The sequence below is a fragment of the Choloepus didactylus genome, chromosome 1, assembly GCF_015220235.1.
Source record: "Choloepus didactylus isolate mChoDid1 chromosome 1, mChoDid1.pri, whole genome shotgun sequence".
NCBI classification, from domain to species: Eukaryota; Metazoa; Chordata; class Mammalia; order Pilosa; family Megalonychidae; genus Choloepus; species Choloepus didactylus.
Window position 1 is genome coordinate 77,546,012 of NC_051307.1, and position 20,988 is coordinate 77,566,999.

Sequence of the window (20,988 nt, forward strand, 5' to 3'; positions counted from 1 at the left end):
TCATTCCAGGCATGCAAGGATGGTTCAACATAAGAAAAACAATCAATGTATTACAACACATTAAAAACTCGAAAGGGAAAAATCAATTGATCATCTCAATAGATGCTGAAAAAGCATTTGACAAAATCCAACATCCGTTTTTGATAAAAACACTTCAAAAGGTAGGAATTGAAGGAAACTTCCTCAACATGATAAAGAGCATATATGAAAAACCCACAGCCAGCATAGTACTCAATGGTGAGAGACTGAAAGCCTTCCCTCTAAGATCAGGAACAAGACAAGGATGCCCGCTGTCACCACTGTTATTCAACATTGTGCTGGAAGTGCTAGCCAGGGCAATCCGGCAAGACAAAGAAATAAAAGGCATCCAAATTGGAAAAGAAGAAGTAAAACTGTCATTGTTTGCAGATGATATGATCTTATATCTAGAAAACCCTGAGAAATCAACGATACACCTACTAGAGCTAATAAACAAATTTAGCAAAGTAGCGGGATACAAGATTAATGCACATAAGTCAGTAATGTTTCTATATGCTAGAAATGAACAAACTGAAGAGACACTCAAGAAAAAGATACCATTTTCAATAGCAACTAAAAAAATCAAGTACCTAGGAATAAACTTAACCAAAGATGTAAAAGACCTATACAAAGAAAACTACATAACTCTACTAAAAGAAATAGAAGGGGACCTTAAAAGATGGAAAAATATTCCATGTTCATGGATAGGAAGGCTAAATGTCATTAAGATGTCAATTCTACCCAAACTCATCTACAGATTCAATGCAATCCCAATCAAAATTCCAACAACCTACTTTGCAGACTTGGAAAAGCTAGTTATCAAATTTATTTGGAAAGGGAAGATGCCTCGAATTGCTAAAGACACTCTAAAAAAGAAAAACGAAGTGGGAGGACTTACACTCCCTGACTTTGAAGCTTATTATAAAGCCACAGTTGCCAAAACAGCATGGTACTGGCACAAAGATAGACATATAGATCAATGGAATCGAATTGAGAATTCAGAGAGAGACCCTCAGATCTATGGCCGACTGATCTTTGACAAGGCCCCCAAAGTCACCGAACTGAGCCATAATGGTCTTTTCAACAAATGGGGCTGGGAGAGTTGGATATCCATATCCAAAAGAATGAAAGAGGACCCCTACCTCACCCCCTACACAAAAATTAACTCAAAATGGACCAAAGATCTCAATATAAAAGAAAGTACCATAAAACTCCTAGAAGATAATGTAGGAAAACATCTTCAAGACCTTGTATTAGGAGGCCACTTCCTAGACTTTACACCCAAAGCACAAGCAACAAAAGAGAAAATAGATAAATGGGAACTCCTCAAGCTTAGAAGTTTCTGCACCTCAAAGGAATTTCTCAAAAAGGTAAAGAGGCAGCCAACTCAATGGGAAAAAATTTTTGGAAACCATGTATCTGACAAAAGACTGATATCTTGCATATACAAAGAAATCCTACAACTCAATGACAATAGTACAGACAGCCCAATTATAAAATGGGCAAAAGATATGAAAAGACAGTTCTCTGAAGAGGAAATACAAATGGCCAAGAAACACATGAAAAAATGTTCGGCTTCACTAGCTATTAGAGAGATGCAAATTAAGACCACAATGAGATACCATCTAACACCGGTTAGAATGGCTGCCATTAAACAAACAGGAAACTACAAATGCTGGAGGGGATGTGGAGAAATTGGAACTCTTATTCATTGTTGGTGGGACTGTATAATGGTTCAGCCACTCTGGAAGTCAGTCTGGCAGTTCCTTAGAAAACTAGATATAGAGCTACCATTCGATCCAGCGATTGCACTTTTCGGTATATACCCGGAAGATCGGAAACCAGTGACACGAACAGATATCTGCACGCCAATGTTCATAGCAGCATTATTCACAAATGCCAAGAGATGGAAACAACCCAAATGTCCTTCAACAGATGAGTGGACAAATAAAATGTGGTATATACACACGATGGAATACTACGCGGCAGTAAGAAGGAACGATCTGGTGAAACATATGACAACATGGATGAACCTTGAAGACATAATGCTGAGCAAAATAAGCCAGGCACAAAAAGAGAAATATTATATGCTACCACTAATGTGAACTTTGAAAAATGTAAAACAAATGGTTTATAATGTAGAATGTAGGGGAACTAGCTGTAGAGAGCAATTAAGGAAGGGGGAACAATAATCCAAGAAGAACAGATAAGCTATTTAACGTTCTGGGGATGCCCAGAAATGACTATGGTCTGTTAATTTCTGATGGATGTAGTAGGAACAAGTTCACTGAAATGTTGCTATATTATGTAACTTTCTTGGGGTAAAGTAGGAACATGTTGGAAGTTAAGCAGTTATCTTAGGTTAGTTGTCTTTTTCTTACTCCCTTGTTATGGTCTCTTTGAAATGTTCTTTTATTGTATGTTTGTTTTCTTTTTAACTTTTTTTTTTCATACAGTTGATTTAAAAAAGAAGGGAAAGTTAAAAAAAAAAAAAAAGAAAGAAAAAAGACAAACAAGGAAAAAAAAAAAAAAAGATATAGTGCCCCCTTGAGGCGCCTGTGGAGAATGCAGGGGTATTCGCCTACCCCACCTCCATGGTTGCTAACATGACCACAGACATAGGGGACTGGTGGTTTGATGGGTTGAGCCCTCTACCATAAGTTTTACCCTTGGGAAGACGGTTGCTGCAAAGGAGAGGCTAGGCCTCCCTGTATTTGTGCCTAAGAGTCTCCTCCTGAATGCCTCTTTGTTGCTCAGATGTGGCCCTCTCTCTCTGGCTAAGCCAACTTGAAAGGTGAAATCACTGCCCTCCCCCCTACGTGGGATCAGACACCCAGGGAAGTGAATCTCCCTGGCATCGTGGAATATGACTCCCGGGGAGGAATGTAGACCCGGCATCGTGGGATGAAGAACATCTTCTTGACCAAAAGGGGGATGTGAAAGGAAATGAAATAAGCTTCAGTGGCAGAGAGATTCCAAAACGAGCCAAGAGATGACTCTGGTGGGCACTCTTACGCACACTTTAGACAACCTTTTTTAGGTTCTAAAGAATTGGGGTAGCTGGTGGTGGATACCTGAATCTATTAAACTACAACCCAGAACCCATGAATCTCGAAGACAGTTGTATAAAAATGTAGCTTATGAGGGGTGACAGTGGGATTGGGAATGCCATAAGGACCAAACTCCACTTTGTCTAGTTTATGGATGGATGTGTAGAAAAGTAGGGGAAGCAAACAAACAGACAAAGGTACCCAGTGTTCTTTTTTACTTCAATTGCTCTTTTTCACTCTAATTATTATTCTTGTTATTTTTGTGTGTGTGCTAATGAAGGTGTCAGGGATTGATTTAGGTGATGAATGTACAACTATGTAATGGTACTGTAAACAATTGAAAGTACAATTTGTTTTGTATGACTGCGTGGTATGTGAATATATCTCAATAAAATGATGATAAAAAAAAAAAAAAATAGACAGTTGGGAATAACAACTCCTAATGGATTAATTTACCTTCCCCTACCTCACACACACTCCCACTCCTGTGAGCTAGTTAAATTGAAATGGGTTGATAATTTAAATATTCCATAATTTCATTCAGCTTTAGTTGACTGGGTTGTTTGAGTGCTACTGGCTCAAGGAATTAAGATTCTCATTGTATGACTAAATTAATGGGGATTTCTCCCTAGTATCAAAGTCATTATTTTTCTAAAAAAAAAAAAAAAAGAAAATGAAAAGACAATCCATGGGATGGAATAAATTCAACGCAAACCATATATGTGACAAGGGGCTTGCATCCAGAGTAAATAAATAATTCTTACAATTAAACAACAAAAATATATACACCCCAATTTAAAAATGGACAAATGACTTGAATAGACAATTCTCCAAAAATGATCAATGAGCACATGAAAAATGCTTTACATCACTTGTAATCAAGGAATTGCAAATCAAACCACAATGAAATATTACCTCATGCCCTCTATGATGGCTAGAATAAAAAGTCAGATAATAGCAAATATCAGTGTTGATGTGGAGAAATTGGAACCCTCTTACATTGACAGTGAAAATATGAAATGATGCAGCCACGGTGGAAACAGTTTGGCAGTTCCTCAAAGAGTTACACATAGAATTACCATATGACCTAGCAGCTCCACTCTTAAGTATATACCAAAAGAATAAAAGCAGGTATTTATTCAAAAAAATAGTTGTACATTGATGTGCATAATAGCACTATACACAATAGTGAAAAGTGGAAACATTTCAAAAGTCTATCAATGGATGAATAGATAAACAAATGTGGTATACCCATACAGTGGTATATTTAGCCCTAAAAAGGAATGAAGTATTGACACATGCTACAATGAGGATGAACCTTGAAAATATTATGCTAAGTGAAAGAAACCAGACAAAAAAGGACACATATTGTATTATATTAAACATCCCGAATAAGTAAATCTATAGAGACAGAAAACACACTGGTGGTTGCCAGGCCTGTGGAGGTAATGTAGAGTCACTGTTTTATGGGTATGGGATTTCCATTTGGAATAATGAAAAATTCTGGAACTAGATAGAGCTTACAGTTGCACAACATTGTGAATGTACTTAATTCCACAGAATGGTACACTTTAAAATGGTTAATGATTTATTTTATGTTATGTGAATTTTACCTCAATAAAAATATTATTATACCTATGTCTTCTTTTCCTTAAGTAACTTTTTGCATGAATATAAGTAATTTAGTTGTAAACCACTCCAAAATATTTTTCAAAATATCCAAAGTGATTAAAAATTAAATAAACAGGTAACCAACCTAATATGAAATGTAATAGCTCTTTTTCATTACATTTAAAAGCACTTACCTTGATGGGACCCCTTTTTCCTTTTTAGTATTGTATACCCAATTGAGCAGTATTTTTCTGATAAAGGTAAGTGATTTTTGACTTTCAGAGTAGCTCTTTATTGTCTCATGACTCATATGCCTAAAATAAAAAGAAATCTTAAAACATATTTAATAATATTTTGGGATAGGTTTAATGCAGTACTGTCAGAAAGTGGGAAGATGACTTTTGCCAGGGATGACTGGGAATGAGACACTTTCATAGCCATAGGTCTAAGTCACGAAGTTTTAGAAATCGAGTAGTGATATAATCATGAAGTTAGATTGTAGGGCTCACTCTCTGAGTGTAAAAAATTAGAGACACATACTTAAAAAAAGAAAGAGTTCAAGATTCAGGGAGATAAAGCAAACCATGAGTCAAGTATTTTGGATTCAGACACATCTGAGTTTTCATTTTGGATTTCCAGTTCTCTGGTATGACAATGAACAAATTACCTCACTACTCTGTTTGACCCATATCCAGCTGGGATAATTAAATGAAAAAGTATATATAAAGCATCCAGCCCATCTCACACATCTTCCTGTCTCTTTCTTTTGCCTTCAAGGCAAGTAGTCAGGGAACTTATGGGTAAAACACACGTGGTAGAATAAAAGGGTTAAAATGGCAGTGTCAGGTAATCAGTGGTCATAAAACCCTCCAGAGAGATTTTGGTAGTACTTGCCTCATGTTGTCAGCAGGTTTCTGATGCTTTTGTATTGAGACAGCTCAGATCTGTATGCTGTGGTTTGGTCTTGCTTAGCCAATTCTCTTGGCTTTACATGAAAAGTTATCTGCTGCTAACCAGATCATTTCATTGTCTTCCTCAGGATAACTTGGGCCTAAGGCCTCAGGGTCTGAGGACCTAAACTAGCAATGTGGCTTAAAAGAAGGCACTGGTGACCTAAGTTCAAAGGTGGACTTTGGCTTTCCTATTGATTATATGTCCTCATTATATGGGCAGTTTGCCTGCTACAGAATTATTGATGCAATTTAAAAGAATGAAATCATTCAATTCTCCATGATTCAATATAATATAATATAATATAATAATGCATATAACTATAATATATAAAATATTATAATAATGTTGTAGGTACATGGGAAATCTTGAAAATGTATACAACTGATTGATTCATAAATTAAAAAGACATTTATTGAACACCTAACTATGTTTACTAATTGCAGGGTATAAACCATAAGCAAACAGCATCCACTACCCTAAAGGATTCAGCAGACTAGTGGGGAAAAACATGCAAATAAACTATTGAAATAATGTGTAATGGGTATTGCCACAGAGATAAATAAGATAGCACTCTGGACCCACAAAGACAAGCAGTTAATATAGTCTTGGGGAGTCAGGAAACTTTCCTGAAGGAATTAATGTCTAAGCTAAAATATGAACATTTCACTAATCAATAAGTGTGTGAGGTTTTACAGCCAAAATTCCTAGGTAATTCAGGCTCCCGAATTTCTATTTTATCATTTCCATTGTTTAGATCTGATTTCAGAAAACAATATCATCTCTTTAACTATATAGCAAGGCAGCTTGACTTTGAATCCCAGCTCTGTAAATTATAAATTAAATAACAGTAAGCAAATTATTCTTTGGGCCTCACTTTTGTTACCTTTAAAATGAGGATGATAATAGCACCTATCTTATAGGATTTTTATAGGATTACATTGGTTAATACATGTAAAGTGCATAAAATTGTGCCTGCCTATTTCCAAATTTTCACAATTGTATAGACACTTAGCACAGGCTCTGGTGCTTTTGTCTTCTACTTCCTCCTCCTTATTATTCACCTATTCTGTTACTTCTTGCAAATGTTTTGAGCTTGACTTCTCATATTGTTCATGACTACTAAATTTCATCTTATTGGTTTTAGCTCATCTTAGAACATAAAATAAACATCATTTTGAATATTCATTTTATCCCCTAGTATATTATAATTAAACATTTAATCAAATAGGTTCATTTTGTTCTATTTCTCTTCCTCTACTCCTGGAGCCTGCGGGCCAGGGAGCTTAAGTGACTAGCCTAATGTCACACAGCTCTTTAGTTGCCCAGTTGGAACCAGATTGGTTTCTGTTTCAGTGCTCTTCTACTACACCACATCATAGCTCCTGGCTGTGTGTCATCTGCAAATTTGATAAACATGCCTTCTATCTCATTGTCCAAGTCACTGATAAAAATAAACAGGACAAATACTTCTTAAACTTCTTCTTGAAGCAATGATGCTAAAGATTCATTCAACACCCACTATGTGTGCTTGTTCACTCATCTGTAAATCCATCCTACCCAAATGTTATGTACCCACTAAACCAGAGATCCTGGGCCTTTTCCCTTCACATGCCAAAAGTCTCCTATCAGTCTCTGTGGATTTAATAGATTTCTTACTTTCTCTTGGGAGAATGATGGAAATAACAAGTTGACCTATTAATTATTGTTCTCAAACATATCACACTAAGATTTGCACACTCTCTGAGAAAGATGGTCACATTATTGCCAGAAAAAAAATGCTATCATGTAAATCTTGCAAATCTTTGCATAAAAATGGCAGAGACTGCTGTTTGATGTTACTACTGACAGCAGAGTGGCCATTAATCTGCCCAAAATGAGGTAGAGGGATTATGATTGGATTGGCAAATCATTTCTTCCCTAAGAGGGCTTTTAAGAGGAAGCAAAATACAGTTCAGCTTTTAAAAAGACATGCTGTTGCAAACAATACCCACCCCAAAGTGTGGACATGTGTGTTTTTCTTTTGAGGGAGCAGGTATTCTTGGATGAATATAACAGAAATAGTTACAAAGCAGAGCGGAGAAAGGAATGTGAGTAATTTATAACTGTTGTTTAATATTGTTTTGGATAGAAAATAAAGGAACAATGGAAAATCATTTTTAACTAGTCAGTAGAGCTTCTGGTATCTTGATATTTCTCTCTCATTGTTCAACTTCAAAGAACTAAAATTAGTCCTAACCTAGAGAAGGTAAGCATCCTTGATTTTTGCAATAGCCAAATATAATTATTTAACCTGAATTCCTACAATTTGTTTCCAGAGCCAAAGTAAGATTCATCATGTGTTTTTTAGATAATGATTGATAAATTCGGTGAATGTTCCATTCCCCAAATTTACCAATCATTATCTAAAAAATGGAAAAAAAATTGACATGACTTATTTTTAGTGAAATTGTGCTGGTTTCTAAAAACAAAAACTTTATCTTATTCATGCTTACACACTATGATTTAAAAAATATGCCTCAGAATTTTGCAAAGGGCAGACATGACCTTTGCTAGGGACAGATATGAACTTTTGGTTCCTTAACCCTATCTTTGGTCCAAGTCCCCTTAAAAACATCAACAATTATGTATGTATATAGAAAGTTAGTAGGTAAACAAAGCCAGTTTTCATTCCTTTGCCCTCAGAACAGAAGTAGCCAAGGTGGTCAGGTAAGTCAGACCCTCTAGCAGTCATCTATTGTTCTGATTTCCAGGGCACAGCACTAGGCCTCTAATTTCCATAGGCTTTCTTCGATGGTGGCTCTTTGGGAAAATAGTGGCTTTCCTCTTCGTAGTTCTTTTACACTTCTCTTGGAGCATCCATTGTTCCTCTTGCCCCTGTCTAAGCTCTCCACCCCTTTCCTCATTGGACTTGCTTTTCTTGTCACACAACATCCCAACACATAGAGCTATGGCAGGAATGATCAACAAATGGCTAAATCAACTTCAAGGCAGCCAAGGAAAGAAGCAAGTACTAAATACAAATGTAGTCAACAGAAAGTTCTCTGGGGGTTAGAACATTGTTTTACTAAGCTTGATATTCCCCATGGTTACTGGCATATAGCTTTGTACATACTAGAATTCAATATGTATCTCTTACATGTATGAATAACAATGTAATATGTTCCCAAATTTGCTTTCATCCTTCTTTATAAGCCCTTTCAACCCTTTGCCTCCCCACTTCCTCCACTCCTGCCCCAGCACTGTTAACCTTCTCTTTGTGACCATTTACTCCAGGTCATCATAGGCATATATTGCTTCTGCCTTGGGGATTTAAAGAGGAAAAATCAAGGCAGTGGGTTGAATTTCTCAATACTTGTTCTTGCTGTTAACATCTCTTGGATGATGCAGTGATAATACTTTTCAGCATGTCATTCATTCATTTAAAACCTTCCACTGTACACTGCATATCTGTATTCTTTAAGGTACTTATCATACTGCTTTAAATTGATCACATTTCTCCAATCCTTCCCCCACTTCCCCAAGTCTACTCAGGTCCCCTAAGCATTTGAAGGGCCCGGAGTAAGAGGACAAATGGAGATCTTTGTACCATTTATGGAAATATTTAAATATTAAATAAAGAAAACAAGATTTTAAATAAGATATATTTCTCTTTTTGCTTTGGCATATATAAAGTTGTAATGATTTTCAAGGCTTGAAATGAAGTTAAAACTCAAGATTCCTTGAAATTCTATACTTGAACTTCAAGGAGAAGATGCTCTATTTTCTGACAGCTTCTCTTTCTACACACAGCTTTATCACTCACTGTACCACAAGTAGCCTGCCATACATATGAGTGGACAGCAGGCTGGCACATTTAAACTCCATCCATAACCCTGTGCAAATAGCCACCTCTTGGCAATCCCTTAAGTTTAGGGGTATGCACAGCAAAGGCCCAGTTTGCTTACGGGATGATGGACTAGGAGAAGAGGCCCAAGTAGACTCTGGAAGTGATCTTGGAACCATTTCAGTGGGGAATTTTGGTGTCCTTGTTACCAGGAGTGTGGTCTAGAACTAGAAGGTAGGTCTGGGCTTGTAGTGAACATTATTGTGACTGAAATTGGAATTCAACTCTTGCCCCTGCCCAATCATACATCCTTCTCTCCTCCAAAGGGACTTATCTGAGGGCATTCCCTACTACATTGATTTTGAGGAACTTACTGATTACTAGGGAGATTTACCTCTAAAGAAATCATTACAAGCATATACTGAGTATTAAGAGAGGATGACAATGAAATGCTACCTGTGCATTTGGAAGATGTGCTTAAAAGGAGTACAGAAGAATTTGCCCTTAGTAAGGCATGTGAACAGTCTAAAAGGAAGAGTAACTCACCATAGTTCAGCTTTCGGGGACAAAAGGAGCACAGCAAGAACATTCCAGTGAGAAAAAGCAGCTTTTTACAAAGGATAGTTGAGGCAGCTCAGCTTGTGAGAGCTCTCGACCTGCCTTTCCAACCAGCTGCTATACGTGAAGGCTCACGGCACACTGTGACTCTGAGATGGATCAGCAGGTGCTATACCCATCATCCTGTGCACCGAGCACATCTGCTAATACAGCAAAACTGGGATATTAAAAAAAAAAAAAAAAAAAAAAAAAAAAAGCAGCTTTTTAAATGCACAGAGGTGTGAATAGTCAAGTAAGTCTGGGAAACTGAAAGTAGATGATGTGGCCTGGGTGTGGAGTGCAGAGCAGGCAGTGGCTTGGATACATTATAGTGGATGATCACAAGTTACCAGACAAAAGCAAGATAAGTCATTTGCACAATTCCCTAAATGCAGTGGATTAGAATGGATGTCCTCTCTTGACAATATACTTACTCTCCCTTCTTCTCGCCAAAGCTTCCTGCTGCACCTACCAACACCTGGACTGCACTCTGGCTCAGAGTTTCATTCCTGTATTGCCTCTGGTAGCTAGCCTTAAAAGAAACGTTGAGTCAAATCATTATGTGTCATGGAAAACAATGACAACTTATTCTTCCCTTTACAATAAAATACTTTGTGATAAAGAAGTCAAATCATTCCTATGAGTCTCATAGCTTTATGAAAAGACTCTTTCTTTGGAGTCCAGTCCATGAGATTAGTTCAGATCAGCATGTCCCAAACTGGTTCTGCAGGAAACAAGGGTCCATTTTCTGACAGCTACTAGATGTTAATTAGGTTTCAAAAAAAATATATGGAGGTCTGTGACCCAAGTCTGGAAACTGCTACAAGCTGTATCCCCATCTTAAAAGTTCATAATGCATATTAGAATATTAAAAGTTTGGAGAAAATCCTGTAAGAAAGGACCCTGGTTTACATCTTTATTTAATTCCATTTTCCTTAATGTTTGACAACAGAATTCTGCTTTCTTCAGTCTGTTATAAGCCCCTCTTTACGGACTGCAGCTAATCTGCAGAACACATTCCTTCATTCAATAAACATATATTGAGAACCTATTCTGCTCTGGGCACTAAGTTTGATGCTGAGAATACCACTGTGATCGAGATAGACACTGTCCCTGGCCTCAATGTGCTGAACATGGTTGGAATCACTGTATAGATTGACTTTCTAAGCCAGGATGTGGGATATAAGCAGAGGTTCCACAGTTCTCTAGAAGGCATGGATAATAAAGCACTGTTTTGTTCTTGGGGAATATTAAAAAGGGATAGCAATTTAGATTTGAAGTTGAGAGAACAAAGGTTTTTTTGTCCATAATGACAGGAATTAAAAAGAGTAGCATTCTTCTCCTTAAATTTCATTAAATACTTATAAAATAAGATTAAAACATCTTCAGTATTCCTTGAAGATAAAAATTGTAGTTAAGGGAAAAATGAGAAAGCAGAAAATAATAGGGGACCCATGAAAGTTTGGCAACATAAAGTCAAGGCTGTCAGATACAAGGACAATTTTAATTCTTAGAAAATCCCCTAAAATTTAAAATCTAAGAAGAATTTAGGGAATGGCTGATTCCTAAAAATAACTGCCATTTATTGAGCTCTCCACTACTCTACTGAACTAAGTTATTTATATATGCTTTATGTAAAATTAATTATTCTTTGAAATAACTTTATGAGGAAGGTATACTTATCTGTATTTTATAGGCTCATAGAGTTAAGTCGTTTCCCTAAGTTAACATTACAAACCCAGATCCCTCTGAATTTAAAGACTGTCTTCTCCCCATCATATTTTGCCTCTATGGCATCACTCTGTTTTTTCATGCTGTGCTTCCCTCTTCCAATATACAATGACAGTGAAAATACTGCCTCAGTAAAACAAGAACTGGCTGAAATTTAAATAAAAGACCTTAAATCTTTGAAAACTATAATAGGCCAGTTAATATTACTGTTGGGAGCAGAGAACATTAGAATTGAAACTGCACAAACCAAATCAACAAACCAAGATAAACATGAACATATATATAGAATAAAGTTGGACTAAAAAGATGTGTCATGATCTGAGGATCTAGAGAACAGAGCAGAGAGATTCTACCTGCTTAAAAAAAACATAGGAGTTCCTGATCAAGGCATAACAAGTAGCACAAAATCATCAATCAGGGATACAATAGAAGAAAACATAGCTAAGACATGAAATCAGAAAGCTATATTCATGGAATATGTATCACAGAGAATGTAGGATATTAGAAGTGGAAAGAACCTAAGAGGTCATTCAGTCAGCATAGGTTTTCCCTTTTACCGATGGAAAAATAAAGACTAGAAAGAAAAAGTCCTAAGTCCAAATCATATTAATAGAAAAAAGCAAGACTCACAATGGAGCTGCCTGCCTTGTGCTTGAAGGCTCTTAATTCTATATTTTCCTGAAAACAAGTAAACATGTTCTCATAAAACGTTTAAGCTACAAGGAAACGTTTAAGCAGGAAAGGAGGCCACTTTTAATTTCATGCATACTAATTCTATAAATATTATTCCATTGTTTTCACATGACTGTATCATGAGTTAGATTTAACTTTCGTATTTTTAGGTCTGAAAAGACTTTACAGATTTACTAATCAATCACTCTTTCTACAAAATGAGCTAGAAGCACTTGCCAAACTGTGAGAGGGTGGATTTTAAATACATTCTTGACTGAAATGTTGTTGCTGGAAATAATCAGTGAAAATTATAAAATAATATCAATTAAGAAAGCATATTTAGAAAAGGTTTGTTGCTTATAAGAATAACTAAAAAGCATAATTGTTAGAACAAATCTTAAGTATAAAATATAAAAGTTAACATTAAAAGAATACAAAGGAAGTTATAAAACATCAAACTAAATTCACCTTTGTATTCTCAGCCACTAGTGAAGAGCCTAGTAAATTATTTCTTTATTTTGTTAATCAAAGTACAGGCATACCTTGTTTTATTGCACTTCACTTTATTGCACTTTGCAGATATCATGTTATTTACAAATTGAAGGTTTGTGGCAACCTTGAGTCAAGCAAGTCTACCAGTGCCATTTTTCCCACAGCATGTGCTCACTTCATGTCTTTGTGTCACATTTTGGTAATTTTTGCAATATTTCAAACTTTTCATTATTATTATTATATCTGTTATGGTGATCTGTGATTTTTGATGTTAGTATTGAGATTATTTTGGGGTGCCAAGAACTGCACCCATATAATGGCAAACTTAATTGATAAATGTTGTTTTGACTGTGCCACTGACCAGCTGTTCTCAGAGACACAATATGGAAATTAGGCCAGTTAATAATCCTTTGGTGGCTTCTATGTGTTAAAATGAAAGGAAGAGTTGCACATCTCACTTAAAATCAAAAGCTAGAAATGATTAACCCTATTGAGGAAGGCATGTCAAAAGCCAAGATATGCTGAAAGCTAAGCCTCTTGAGCCAAATAGGTAGCCAAGCTATGAATGCAAAGGAGAAGTTCTTGAAGAAGTTGATTCCAACCCTCATGGAAGACTTTGAGCGGTTCAAGATTTCAATGGAGGAAGTGACTGCAGATGTGGTGGAAATAGATAACTAGAATTAGAAGTGGAGCATGAAGATGTGACTGAATTGTTGCAATCTCATTATAAAACTTAAATGGATGAAGAGTTGCTTCTTACTGATGAGCAAAGAAAGTAGTTTTTGAGATAGAATCTATGCCTGATGAAGATGCCGTGAACACTGAAGAAATGACAACAAAGTGTGTAGAATATTACATAAATTCAAGTGATAAATCAGTGGCAAGGTTAGAGATGACTGACTCCAATTTGGAAACACTTTCTATTGTGGGTAAAATGGTACCAACCAGCATCACATGTTACAGAGAAATCTTTTGTGAAAGGAAGAGTCAATTGATATGGCAGACTTCATTGTTTTCTTCTTGTAAGAAATTGCCACAGCAACCCCAACCTTCAGCAACCTCCACCTTGATCAGTCAGCAGCCATCAACATTAAGGCAAAACCCTCCACCAGCAAAAAGATTATGACTTACTAAAGGCTCAGATGATGGTTTGAATTTTTTTTTTTTTTTACCAATAAAGTATTTTAAAGTTAAGGTATTTGTATTGTATTTTTAGACATAATGCTATGCACACTTAATAAAATACAGTATAATGTAAACATAACTTTTATATGCACTGAGAAACCAAATAAATCCATGTGACTAGTTTTATTGTGATATTTGTTTTATTTCGGTGATCTGGACTGAAACTGCAGTATCGCCTAGGTATGTTTTTATAGGAAGATTGAGAGAAGAGAAAAATGGATAAATGTGTCCACTCTAAAAGGGAGCCTACATTCATCATTTTAATTAGAAAGTTATAGATACATAGAGAATTCTTGATGTTTATAATACTTTATAAGATATGGTTAGATATCCGGGAGTCACTTTAAGGTTGGTTTACCAGACAGAAACAGGATATATATTCCAGTGACAAAAGAAGAGGAGGTAAGGAAAACAAAGGAAAGGAAAGGAAAGGATAAGGAATAAGGCAGGCAGACAAAGGAAAGGAAGAAGGGAAGGGAAGGGAAGGGAAGGGAAGGGAAGGGAAGGGAAGGAAAGGAAAGGAAAGGAAAGGAAAGGAAAGGAAAGGAAAGGAAAGGAAAGGAAAGGAAAGGAAAACTGTAATAGCAAGAGAGGCATCAAAGAAGACAAAATTTGGGATGCCAAAAATAGACCAAGTATTAATTCTTATAATAAATATTAACTAGTCCGAAGAGGTTCAGATTAATTAACTAAATTAATGAACACTAATTGAGCATGTACTATATACTACACATTATGTTATTCACTAAAGATATACTGATTAATAAACCATAGTCTTTAAACTCAAGGAGATTGCCTAGGTTTGCTTGCTGTGCCTAGGGGGGGAATGAACTCTATTAAAACGCAAAATTCAACAACACAATGCACAAAAAGAGACAACAAGCAAAAAGACATATAGTTTTTTCAAGCCTGAGAAAATCCTGCATGCATGTGTACATGTATACATGTACAAAATATGTGTGGCAACAGGGGTAGAGGTGGTGGTGGTTATGGTGGTAGTGGGATATCCTTGAATCTTGAGTCAGGCTGGAAGAGTTATTACAAAATTTGGTTAGCCAATGCATTACTTAGTTGGAAAAAACAGAATTATTTGGAAAAGTCAACTGAGTGATGGGATGTAGCAAATTGTGTTTGATGCAATGGCATCAAAGGGAGAACTCATGGTGAAGCTGGTCAATGCCATGGAAAAGATACAGAGTTCATAGATGTTACAGGTCCTGGTCTGAAAATGGTCATCTTTACAGACATTTGAGGGTCATATTTAGCAGGAGTCAGACATTTGGACAGACACAGATTATGTAAATGTGCCACTGGTGCGTCTTTCCACAAGATGCTGTTACATTTTTCTTTGTTTTCATTTTCTATTTCATTGAAAATATTTTGATTTGGGGGCTTTTGCAGAAAAAAAAAGAAATGTGATTTATATTGCCTAAATGACATACCAAATTGCATGTACTTTTGGTTAATTCTATAACATTTTTGACAATTACAGGCTATTTTCTGCAAACTCCCCCTTATTACTCTCCTAACCCAAATGAGCAATTGTTTCAACTTAAAGAAGCAAGCTTAGTTCCTCAAATTCACCCAGGACAAACCCAGGACTAACCCTACTCCACTTGTTTCTGGATCCCTTTTCTACTCTGAAATCCTGATCTAGATTTTCTTTTACTCTGTTCCACTGCTTTCTTTGACTAACTCCCCCCCACACACACACTCATTTCTGTTGGCTGGACAAATTCAGACAGCTTGCCCACTTTGTCTTTACTTCAGGAGCTTCTCTCAGAGGCTGCTCCCCCACCCCAGGAGGAATTCAATAACTGGCTTTTGTCCATTTACCTCACACATCCATGGAGTTAACAGGTTTAGAAGAGATGGAAGAGCTGGCAGGGCTTTTTTTTCCCCCATGTTAATTTAATCAGTGGGAGGAAATTATTGCCCTGAAGGTGCCAATCTAACTTGGAAAAACAAGCAGGAAACATGTGGAAACAAGTGGAACAAAGCATAATGTAGGCATAAGCTTCATCCTTCTTGGCACTGCCTCAATTGCTTAAAGAAGTTATTCAAGTCCCCGGCAAAACTGCTTTTGAGACTTAACTTGTCTGCCAGGACTGCTTAAGAGGGAATAATCATACCTTAAAGACTTCCCATTTCCTAAGTTAGACTGAGCAGGTAGAGTGCTTGGAATCTGCATGGCTGGAATAGTTGAGAAATATCTGCTAGCCCTGTACGTAGGGGAGAAGGCCCAACGTGAACATTCTGAGAGCTTGCGGAGTGAGTCATAGCATTTGGTCAAGAGCCCGACCGGAACAGAAAACGGTAATGAAGCTATTAACAATTTCCCACAGAGACCTATATGCTGAGATGCTACAGAGTTTCTCTAATTTTTCCATGACAAACTAGCTTGGACCCGGGGAAGGGCAGTGTCATGGAACTGACTATGTAACATCTAGATGAAGGTCAAGTGTCACTGTAATTCCTGCCTTTGGGATCTGTGAAATTCCCTATTCCTCATAATAAAGCACTTTTAGCTTAAGTTATCTAGATGTTTTTCTCCCCAACCAAATTCCTAAGATAATGCCAAACTTCCTTTTGCCTTTGGAAATAATCTATGAAGTTATGCAGGTGAACATAATCAAGATGTCTTCAGCAAGGTAGAAAATATACAGTATAATTTAGGTCACAAATAATTTTAAAGAATATAATAAAATACTGACTATTTGTGCCGACAAAAGACGCTTGTTGGCCAGCTCCATTGCTTCAATGTTAAGGGTTTCATCTATTTCCTTGTTACAGTCTGGACATTTCACCTTTTGATGTCCTGTTGTTTCTTCTTGGCTCAACTAAGTGAAACACAAATCAAAGATATAAAAGGAATACATGAATATTAACATATTATTAGCATAAACCTCAAGCAATTGGCATGCCAGTTTGGTTTGACAAATGAGAGAAAATCTGGCACATATACACAAATGTTCAGATGTCTTTTGCCACAACGTTGTTCAGTTATCCTGTGTTGTCATTCTTTGGGGGAAGAGATTATATCATATCCTTACTTTTACATAGCATTATTAATAGTTTATAAAAGTTACTGCATATATGATCATCCATTTAACCAGTGGTTATCAAAGCATGGACCCCCAGAAGCATCAGTATCACCTGTGAATTAATTGTTAGAAATGCATTTTCTCATTTCCCACCAGAGGCCTACTGAATCAGAAGCTCTGCTTGGTGGGCCCCAGCAATCTGCATTTTAGCAAACCCATTAAGTGATTGTGATGTGGCTCAACGTTGAGATCACTGCTTTAAATTAATCACTTAAAGTAGATAGAAAGTGAAAATGGCATTAATGAAATGAAAATACGGATAAGCCTATAATGCACATTAGAAAAACCAAAGCTTAGAGAAAATAAATGATTTGCTCAAGCTCTTAAAGCTATTTATTAAATGGCATAGCCAGGATATAAACCTAGGTTTTCTGAGTCCCAAACGAGTGCTCTATGTATAACATTTTAAATCCCTCAGGCTGTTGTTTGATCGTCTGCTTTCTGAAACTGAGCAAATAACAGAGTGATGGTCACTAACCCTGAATCAGCATTAAAATCTTCTGGATAGTGGGTTAAAAACACATTCCTGGAACCCTCCCCAGACCACCTGCATCAAGTATCTTCTGAGTAGGAGCTGGGAAATCAATATTTTTGACAAGCTTTCCAGATGATTCTGATGCAGCTAGGTCAGCAAAAAGGCCACAGTCTGATAGATTTGGGAGCTATTAAAGAAAATCCTTGGGTTTGGCTTGGTACTTGTTCCATCCAGAAATCCTGGCAATATTCTTGAAGGTACAGAGTTAGGTTCTGAGTCTTCACCTGGAGCTTCAAGCACTTTTTTGTGGATTTAAGATGGGTTTGAGGGGATCTCTTTCCAAAGACACCAATTATCTGACCTTTGTACTCCGAGAAGTTGGGCCCTCATATTGTGTGATGCAGAAAAACATTGCAACGAAAACTGAAAGTGACATAGCAGATGGCAAAACAGCAGCAGCACATTAAGGTCCTTGGACGACCTTTGCTATTTTCCCTTCTGGAAACCAGACTGATTGATGACTGAGAGCTCTTGAATGATTAATAAGTCTGACCACAGAAATTCCAAAGCGTATCTCAGAAACAGATGACATTTCATCCACAGCTAAACTTATGACACTGGCTTTGAATTCTATTTCATAAAAAATATTAACCATAATCTAGGGCCTAGTAAATGCTTATTTAGGGATAGGTAGTATCCTAAGTAAATTCTGAACAAATGATTGAATGAAGACCTGTGCTCACCTTGAACATGGTCAAGAACTAGCCACTTTCTAAGGCCCACTCTCCTCCTCTATGATACCTTTTAAAACCAGCTCTAATGTACTGTTTCATCTTTTGAATTTACAGCATTATTTATTGTCTATATACTCAAAGCAGCTGTGACTTCTACTTTGCCTCACAGTGATCACAAAATTCCTTATGCATAGTAGGAAAGCAATATATATTTGTCATTGATAGATGATGTTCAAAGATCTCTTCCTATTATGGTAAATAAGGAGTTACAAATGCAACTCGTCTTTCAGTTACAAGTATTAAAATATGAATTAATATTTATAACATGATTTATACTTATATAAACTCAAATCTGTCTAATTTGAAAGAATAAACAAAGATACTACTTGCTTACAGCATGTGGGTATTGAAGTATAATTGCTCTCTCAACCATATTCCAATCAGCATTAGCAAGATCTTTGTCAAATTTGAGTGTGGAGGCTGTAGATTTGATTAGCTCTTGGAAGTGTTGAAATGTACAATGAAATGATTTATATTTTGTTGATGTGACATCACGAAGACCTTTGATAAAAGAGCAAATTTCATAAATAGTAAGAATACCACCATTTTGATATGGATTATAAAGCTTCCTTTTGTCCTTATCTTAATATATTGTCACTAAGTATTTTAAAAATTTAAATATAGACAGCATATATTGTTTTATAATGGTAATACTAACAATTTCAGATGTTTCTATTTTCATGCCCCTTATCATAAAAGCTAAGGTACATAATAATAATAATAATAATAATAATAATAGTAGCTAATGTTTATTGAGTACATACTAAATCTGGGAAGTTATCTGTACTAAATGTAACACTTTGTGTGTATTAAGTCTTTTGACCATCTCCACCACCTTTTAAAGTCAGTCCTTTTACCAGTTGAACAGATGAGGTAGCAGAAGCACAGACGTTTTAGGTAAATTGCTCTGGATCACACATCTGGCTAGTCAGTGGCAGACAGCTTGACTCCAAATCCTATGCTTTTAATCATTATGCTAAATGATTGATTAACTCACACACCAGAAACAACTTTCAATATCAATTCTGAAATTCATGGAATGCAAAATAACTTGCACAAGGTAGACAGTAGACACATATTTGTTCATTAAAAGAGACCTAAGGCCTCATTAAAGTTTGAAGGACCCATTCTATCAGACACATATTCCTTTGTTATTCCATAGAAGCTTCTGTGGAAAGCAATAATGTTCTGGGAGCAAATACTCATTGTTTTCAGGGCAAGTAAACAGATGCTGCATGGTAAGAATTTTAGGTTTATTTAGCTACTAAGAAGAACATATGATACTCCTTGCAAAACCTTACCTCTTAATCTGTTCTTCCCACTTTTCTATTTTGAGGCTCAGAAAATTAAAAAAAAAAAGATTTTGCTTTGTTGTTTAAGAGGGAGGAAGGGAGGCTGGGAAATGTGATATCAGATTCATAAAAACCACCTTTAGAATGAAAACTCTGTAACAGAAAGAACTAAATAATAGTTCACAAAAAAAAATGGGTTAATAGCATCAGAACAGTTTATTTCTATCTCTTTAACTGCAATTATCTAGTTGCGCAAACTTGGCCAAGAACCTTTGACCCTGGACCTCAATTTCTTAACTGTTAAAAAGTAGGGGATCAAAATAGGCAGAGGTTCTTAATCAGGGTGTGCATAAGCATCATCTGAGAATTTTTCCAAAATATGCTGAATGTCTTCTGTTTCCCCTCTAAATGCTCTTCTCCACACTTCTGCACCTGCTCTCTGGCCCAAGAGGCTGAAAAGTATGGATTACATCAAACAGTTTTCCTACTCTGAGACTTTATGTTGGCTTGGATCAGGAGATGAAAGGGAGAGAGATGAGTGAGGTTGTGCTATTTTTTCCCTCACTCCATCCCTGCAGACTAGTTGTATTCCTTGATCAGAGTCTACTGCTTCTCTTAGGCTGCTGACTGCATGATTCTCTTCATTCTGGTTGTGGTAATTGTTCCCACACGTTATCTTTACGAACTAGGTGTAGCAATAGTTCATTTTTACTAGCCCTGGTTATCGCACTATCCCTTGTAGTTTCCACATCTTTATTAGACTTCTCTTTGTTAATAAATCCTGCTTTAATTACCCTAATTTGATTGTGCCATTTGTTTTCTGTTGGGACCTGGTTTGGTAAGCATTTGTTCAGATTGTAACCCAGATCTATAGAATTAGAATATCTAGTTTGGGGGCAGGCATACGTATTTTTAAACAGTCTTCTCCAGAAAAATCTTATCTGTTCTTCTTAAAAGTTATAGAATACTTCCCTAAGCTCTCCCTCATCCCTTTAAATATCATCTATTTGCTAATAATTTCCAAATTTACATTTCCAGCATAGACTGCCTTCTTAAGAAAACTTATACATGGATGCTCATAACAGCATTATTCTTAATAGCCAAGAAGTGGAAATAACCCAAATGTCCAGCAACTGAAAAACGGATAAACAAAATGAGGTGTATCCATACAATGGAATATTAGTCATTAG

At 36.4% G+C, this 20,988-nt stretch overlaps 1 protein-coding gene across 1 annotated transcript in view; it reads right to left on the reverse strand.

Annotated features, from left to right (window-relative positions):
- The window catches only part of SLC9C1 (solute carrier family 9 member C1), a 145,698-nt gene that overhangs the window by 57,018 nt on the left and 67,692 nt on the right, over window positions 1–20,988 (reverse strand). The window contains exons 12-15 of the mRNA XM_037813191.1: window positions 18,841–19,007; window positions 16,848–16,973; window positions 10,488–10,585; window positions 4,874–4,993 (exon numbers count right to left, since the gene is read on the reverse strand). Of these exons, the coding sequence (XP_037669119.1) occupies window positions 4,874–4,993; window positions 10,488–10,585; window positions 16,848–16,973; window positions 18,841–19,007 (511 nt within the window). The remainder of the gene's footprint in view (window positions 1–4,873; window positions 4,994–10,487; window positions 10,586–16,847; window positions 16,974–18,840; window positions 19,008–20,988) is intronic.